The following is a 7,019-nucleotide window of genomic DNA, read 5'->3' as shown; positions in this document are numbered from 1 at the left end:
AATGGCACGTTGTCTAAAATATTTACAGTTGGTGTCTAAAAAATTAGACACTGTAAAAATTTTCTTAAAATTTAGACAACAATAGTGTTTGAATTTTCAGATTTAATGTCTGAATTTTCAGATTTGAGTGTCTAAAAGTAAATTTAAGACAATTTTGTCTAAATAATCAGAAACAGGTTGGAAATTTAGAAGACTGTCTGAATATTCAGAAGACTGTCTGAATCAACCACAGGCACCGGAGCAGGTTGTCTAGGCAACAAAACAAAACCGGATAAGTTTTCACGATTGACATTTGATGACCGATCTTGATGTGTAGCGTGTGTGCATATTTCGTGCTAAGAGTGAAAATTTTATTATACTAGTGGGAATAAAGGTAACTGGGAATTAACTTTTGTATATATAAGGTGTTTATTCATTTCCTTAGAGGTACAACAGGACTTTCGCATCCCACAGATTTGTTTTACATTTTCTCATAAACTATATCTTAAAACTTCATATTTTTATATAACAAAAACAAAATACTTTCCGCCACTTTTTCGTTCCTTTCTATATCCTTTTCCTTTTCTTAACAAATTTCTCCTTTTCTTTTACACTATTCCTTCTCATCATCATTACCTCCTTACATATCTACGCATTACAACTTGTCTTATCTCTAACTTATTTTTACTTTTATAATCTTCTTTCTTTCTGCAACAATTCCTGAAAATAAAACTTATATCCTACGCTTTTTTACGCTTTTATTCTATTACTTGCGCGTCGAGAGAGAGAGAGAGAGATCACACTTTCATTCATACCTTTACTATATTCCGCCTTATTTTATCTTAAATTCTACCTTTGGACCCCCGCTTCCGACGCTCTTTATTTTATTTCTTTATTTTTTTTAACCTCTTTCATACTTTCATTCACTCCCATTTCCCTCCCTTATTCTTTCCAAAGTTTCTAACCAATCAACCCCCCTTCCTTCTCCTCCCAGAATTTCCTCCACCATTTCCTCCCAACTATTCTCGTTTCCCCAGTCTATACATTCCTCCCATATATGTGTGGCGGATCCCTCCGACTTCGCACGTCGGATGACGCCACCTCACACATTACCGGCCGTCCGGAGGAGGAAGCAAATTCTAATCCCGCGGCCTGTCTTTTAATTTTATTCACTCTATGAACGGACTTTGTCTCGGGACTTCCCCGGCTAATCTTCCGGGACTCTCCCGATTTACTTTCTCTGAACAATAGCTCTGGAGGCTCGTTGCGTCAGTCGAGCCCTCAGATTCCTTCCGAGTTCCAAAGCGAGCACATCGCTGAGCTGTCGTCTTCCACGACACTTTGTATTTTATACTTTATTCCTTCAACCGCGTTCCAGTTTGTGCATCGAGTGCATACGTGCGAATTACTCTGCGTGCTCAAGCCTGGCCAGGCCTTTTGCGAATCACGAACTGCGAACGGCGAATCACGAATTGCGAACCGCAAGCTGCGAACTGCGAGTTCCTTGCGTCTGCTGCTGACAGCATTCTTCCGCCGTTGCGGAATACAGATAAGTGAAACGCGGTCTATACCGACCCGCTTTTATTTCCTCAAATGAGAGGATCGCTTTTTTTTATAATTTGTACTTTACTTTTTATTGTGTTTATTATCGCTTGTTATTTTCTTTATTTGTTTGTTAAATATATCTGATTTTTGTTTGTGAATTTGTCAAGTGTCTGCCTTTCTGTCTTAAATTGTGACCCCCTATTCTGCGCGACTTGTAGCGCCGGCTGGACACCGTCAACGTCCACATATGTTCCCACGTTTCTTCCTTCTTCAAACAAATTCTACATTTTCTTTTCTCCTCCCCCTCCCAATATTTATTTCCTCTCATTTCCTCCCCTAATCTAAATTTTGCCACTCTTTGTCATTTTTCTTCCTTCCACCCCAATTTCAAATATCCTGGTATCCCTTCCTCTTTCACTTTTTTATAATACTTATTGAATCTTGACTCTCTTATTTTTTTCCATCTTTCCTCTCTTTGCCATTCTTTATCCTTTTCCACCAAATATTCCCCCCTTATTTCCCCTCTTTCTCTTAGATCTTCCACCTCTTTTCCAGACCACCCAAATTTTTTAAAAAATTCCTCTCTTTCTTTTTTCCATTTTCCTTTGCTTCTTCCCTCCCTTGCTCTTCCCTTCATTTCTTCCCAGCACCATTTTGCTAAAACTCCTCCTTTCCCTTCTTCTAGCCGTTTTTCATATTTCCATGCTCTCATCCCTGCTCTACCTTTCAATTTATCCCTCTGTAGTTCTCCTCTCACCATATATCCTGGTACATATCTTCTTACTCCCAGCACCCATCTCAAGTATTTTTTCTGTAATATCTCTACCTCTTCTCTTTCCTTCCATCCCCATATTTCCACGCCATAATTAATAACCGACCATACCAGTTTAACAAATAGCCATATTCTTTTACTCCAATCTTTTCCGAATTTTCTTTTACCTATACTCCACACCTGCCCCATTATTCTTGCCGCTCTTTTTACTCTGTCCTTTACATGCTTCTTCTGCTCTCCATTTCTCATGATTATGTATCCAAAATACTTGAAACTTTTTACTTCCTCTATTTCTTCCCCTTTCCATACCCATTAATTTTTTTTCCATCTCCCTCCCCCCTTTCTACACCTCATTATCTTTGTTTTCTTTACATTCACTTGCAATCCCTTTTCCTTTACATATTCTTCCATGTTTTTAATCATTCCTTTCATCCCTGCCTCATTTTCTGCCAGTAGTGCAATGTCATCCGCGTATTCCAGCGAGTAAACCCTCCTGTCTTTTATTCTTATACCCCCCCCCATCCTCCTTTTTCTAGTTCTTCGTCTATGTCCGCCAACAAGAGTGTGAACAGGCTGAGGCTAAGCGGACACCCCTGTCTTACTCCCTTTATCGTCCAAAACCTTTTCCCTTCTTTATCCTTCACCTTAACTTTATTCACCGTTTCCATTAATATTTCCTCACATCTTTTTATTAATCCCTCTCTTATCCCTCTTTTCTTCATTGTTTCTACCAATTTTTTCCTATCTACAGAGTCAAAAGCCGCTTTCATATCTATAAACGCTATTACCATTTTTCCTTCCTTTTCCTCTATCTTCTTATTTAGCAGGTAATTTAACACATATATCTGATCCACTGTCCCCATGTCTCTTCTAAAACCGGCCTAACTCTGCAGTAATATTCCTTTTTCTTCTATATCCTTTCTTAATCTTTCTGCTAACACAGATGCATACACTTTGTACGCAGTCTGTGTCAACGTTATCCCTCTATACTCTTCTACTTTTTCATTTTTTCCTTTTTTTAACACCGGAACTACCACACCTTCTCTCCATTCCTCCGGCATCCCCTCCCCCCTCTATACCCTTTTGCACATTTCCCATAATTTCTCTTTTACTTCCCCCCTCCCCATTTCCACATTTCATTTTCTAAACCATCACTTCCTGCTGCTTTTCCTTTTTTCAACCTTCTTATTACATTTTCAAATTCTTCTCTATTTATATCTTCCTCATTGTCTTCTATTCTCTCTCCTCCTATTTCTTCTTTTACTCTCCATTCCACTCCTCCTAACATTTCCTTAAAATATCCGTCCCATTCTTCAATCTTTATTTTTTCCTCCACTTCCTTCCTTTTTTTTCTTCCCTTGTTTACGACTTTCCATACTTCTCCCTCTTTTCTAATTTTTTCTATTTCTTTCTCCCATCTCACCTTTTCTTGCAATTTTTTCTCCTCACATAGCTTCTTATATTCACTTTTCTTCTTTTTATAATTCTCCTCACTTCCTTCCCCCTTCCTCCATTTTTGCATTTCTTCTTTTACTTCACCTTTTTTCCTTTTACAATCCTCATTCCACCATCTTTCTTTTGGTTTTTTCCCCTCCTCTTTTTTCATTTCCTTTTTAACTACTTTCTTTGTTTTTTCCAGTTCCTTACTAAAACTTCTCCAATTTTCCTCCGTATTGTTTTCTTTCTCTCTTTTTTCTTTATATTTTTCCCTGAAAATTTTCCTCTCCTTCTCACTCCAAGCTAGTCTCGTGCTCTTTTTTTTTACCATATTTACATCTTCTCATCTTTCCTCCCTCCCTTTTTATCGTCACTATTAAGGGTAAATTGTCTGAGTCCACTTCCTCCCCCACCTTCATTTCTACTATTTCTCCTTTTGATTCCACATTACTGATCACATAGTCTATCACTGTTTTTCCTCTTCCCCCTACATATGTCCATTCACCCTCTTCATCTCCTCTTGTACAACCATTGACTATTCCCCATCCTGCTTCTTCCAAAACTTTACAAAATTTTTTTCCTTTTCCTGTAATTTTTTTATCCTTTGTTTTCCTTTTTCTCTCTTCCTTATCTTCTTCTCCTTTTTCATTATCCCATAACCCGCCCTCTTCTCCCGTCCTCACATTAAAGTCTTCCCCTATTAAATATCTCGTTCCTTCCTCTTTTTCATCCATCCAATTTCTCATATTCTCTGTTATGTGGTCTAAATTTGGTTTTTATAGTTTTAATTACAAAGTATATATTTTCTTTAATATCAAAAAGTATTAGTCTTATTTCTTCCATAATTACATTTTCTTGATAGCTATCTTGCTGTACAGCCACGATATTTCCTATTTCATAAATTGTTCCTTTTAAAGATACAGTTTCACATTTCTGCAGATTAAGTTCAAGATGTGCCCTAAGCACTGCATTCTGTAAACTTTTTGAATACATATTCAAAAAAATTTTTGTCCTATTAGATGTATTAACATTTTTCAGATCATATCTTCCTCCTAATCTACAGAAACTTTGTAAAAATTCATGTTTTGTACTGAGTGTATAAGTAATATTTTTAAAATTATGGCATGATCTCAAGACACGTTTAAAAAATGTATGTTTGCTTTCGAATCTCATTGTCCATACTTTTATAAGTGGTCCGTAAATATTAATAAGTTCTGGATAATGCGACATGTAGTGATGTTTAGGACGGAGTCGCACATCAGGAAAAAGTTCTTTTCTCATTATAAAGTAATTTTGAATTAATGTTTGCAAATATGGCAAATATGAGGTATGTATAATAGGTGCACACACAATTTCAATTATTTCCGTCAAAAGGAGTAGACACTGCCATATTTCATTGTCCTTATCCCCAATATGATTGATTATTATCAAAGGAAATAATCTCAAAAACGTCCAGATCTGCCATGCATCGCCTCTTATTTTTTCAACATTTGGTTTTAAGCGGAGTGGTTTATCTTTTCGATCTTCTTTTGAGTATGAAAATTTATCAATCATATTGTTTAACTCACTAAGCGTAAACCAACTCTGATTTATAAAATAATTAATAAAAAGTGCGAGATCATATGTAATTACTCCCTCCATTAAATCATGTCCCAAACATGGTGGGAGACCAGCATTACATACGTGGTAATATAATAAATTGTTGAAAATGGAATTAAATTTTACACTATAATAAGACGTGATTTCTCCAGTTTCATCGTTAACTTTTACTTTTGTTAAACAATTCTTGTATGAATCAATTGTCCTGTTTTCAAAAATTTTGCATTCACCATTTTCATCATAAAATTCATATTTATTTAAATGACAGTATCGACAGAAATAAAGCGATCTACTAAAATTGTCAACAAATCCGCCTAATGTATGACTCCCTAAATTATCTCCTGCAATAAAAACAAGTGACCCTTTAATAGTACCATAAGCAGGAATATTTATCCCAACACTTTCAAGAATTTTTAAATCTTTCACTATTTCACCAAATACAGCTTGATGATCAAAATTTTTCTTTTTACATAATGCCACTAGATAAATAGAATTTTTTTGAAATCGAATATAATCCGGAAGATTTCCAATAGCAAGGTACACACCAGTAAGTACGTGTTTACCTTTTGCAGATCCAATAGGTGTCACAACTTCAAAATCATCCTGATATAATATTAAACGTAATCCATTTGGATTTTCTTTAAAAAATGTATTGGATTTAAAAGCATTACCATCTGTAAAATCTTTTAACAAATTATTTTCATGTTGTACAGGCATATTAATGTCGAAATCAAGCGATTTATTGTAAAACAATGTCTTTAAAGTTTCTAAAATAGGTATATAGTGCAAGAATTGTCCATTTGCTAAGATTTTTTTTTTAGACCAAATAAAATTAAAATGCGACTTATAAAATTGTTTTCGTAAAAAAGTAGTTTGCATTTTTTTAGAAATAATAGAATTTGTATTATTTTGAAAAACATCTTTTAAAATTTGTTGTACTTCTGGAGTAAAAGTAAACATATTACTTTTTTGAAAATGGTCTTTTAATTTTTGTTCAATTCTTTTGTGTTCATGCTCAATTAAAATCTTCAACTCCTCAACAATATATTGGATAGTACTCTCCGGAATCAGATATTGGCATTCAAGTTTGAGATAGAAAGTAGACAAAGCCTTAATAAATAATTCATCATCTTCAATAATATCTTCCTCATCACTACTATTTTCGTTTATATTGTTTGGAACTAAATTTTGATTTGCTTCTTCCAAAAAATTCAATTGTAATACATTGTCAGGATTATAGTTTAAATCGTCAGTTTTAGTCAGAATTCTATGTTTTTTCGTCAAATGTCCTGTAAATGAGCTTACTCTTTTATATTTTTTGTCGCAACCATTATAAGGACAAGTTACTTCCAATTCATTAACGATATGCTCTTTAAGGTGCTTTATTAATGCCTTGTAATTGTCGACTTTCTTTTTACAAATTTGCACAGTGCATATAAATTTTGCCTCATTATCAGACACGCAGAAAGTACGTTTATCTTTTACCTGGCTAACGTAAAATTTGTGCGATCGAATGAGATGGGAACGAAGGCTACTTTCAGTTAAAAATTTAATTTTACAATTATGATATCCGCAGTAATAAGCAGAGGTAAGGTGACGATAGGATTTTCGATGTCTTAGATGATTTCTGAGATTTTCAGTTTTGTATGTACAAAAACGACAAGAAAACATGATTGAAATATTAGAG

General features: G+C 34.7%; 1 protein-coding gene across 1 annotated transcript; it reads right to left on the bottom strand.

Moving 5' to 3' along the window:
• Positions 1-4,459: 4,459 nt before the first annotated feature.
• On the bottom strand, positions 4,460-7,003 carry LOC139109909 (uncharacterized). Its single transcript, XM_070669360.1, has one exon. It carries the CDS (start codon positions 7,001-7,003, stop codon positions 4,460-4,462), a length of 2,544 nt encoding a protein of 847 aa, XP_070525461.1.
• Between the last annotated feature and the right edge of the window lie 16 nt (positions 7,004-7,019).

This window comes from Cardiocondyla obscurior, linkage group LG02 (genome assembly GCF_019399895.1).
Source record: "Cardiocondyla obscurior isolate alpha-2009 linkage group LG02, Cobs3.1, whole genome shotgun sequence".
NCBI lineage: Eukaryota > Metazoa > Arthropoda > Insecta > Hymenoptera > Formicidae > Cardiocondyla > Cardiocondyla obscurior.
This window is presented reverse-complemented; position numbering and strand designations above follow the sequence as displayed.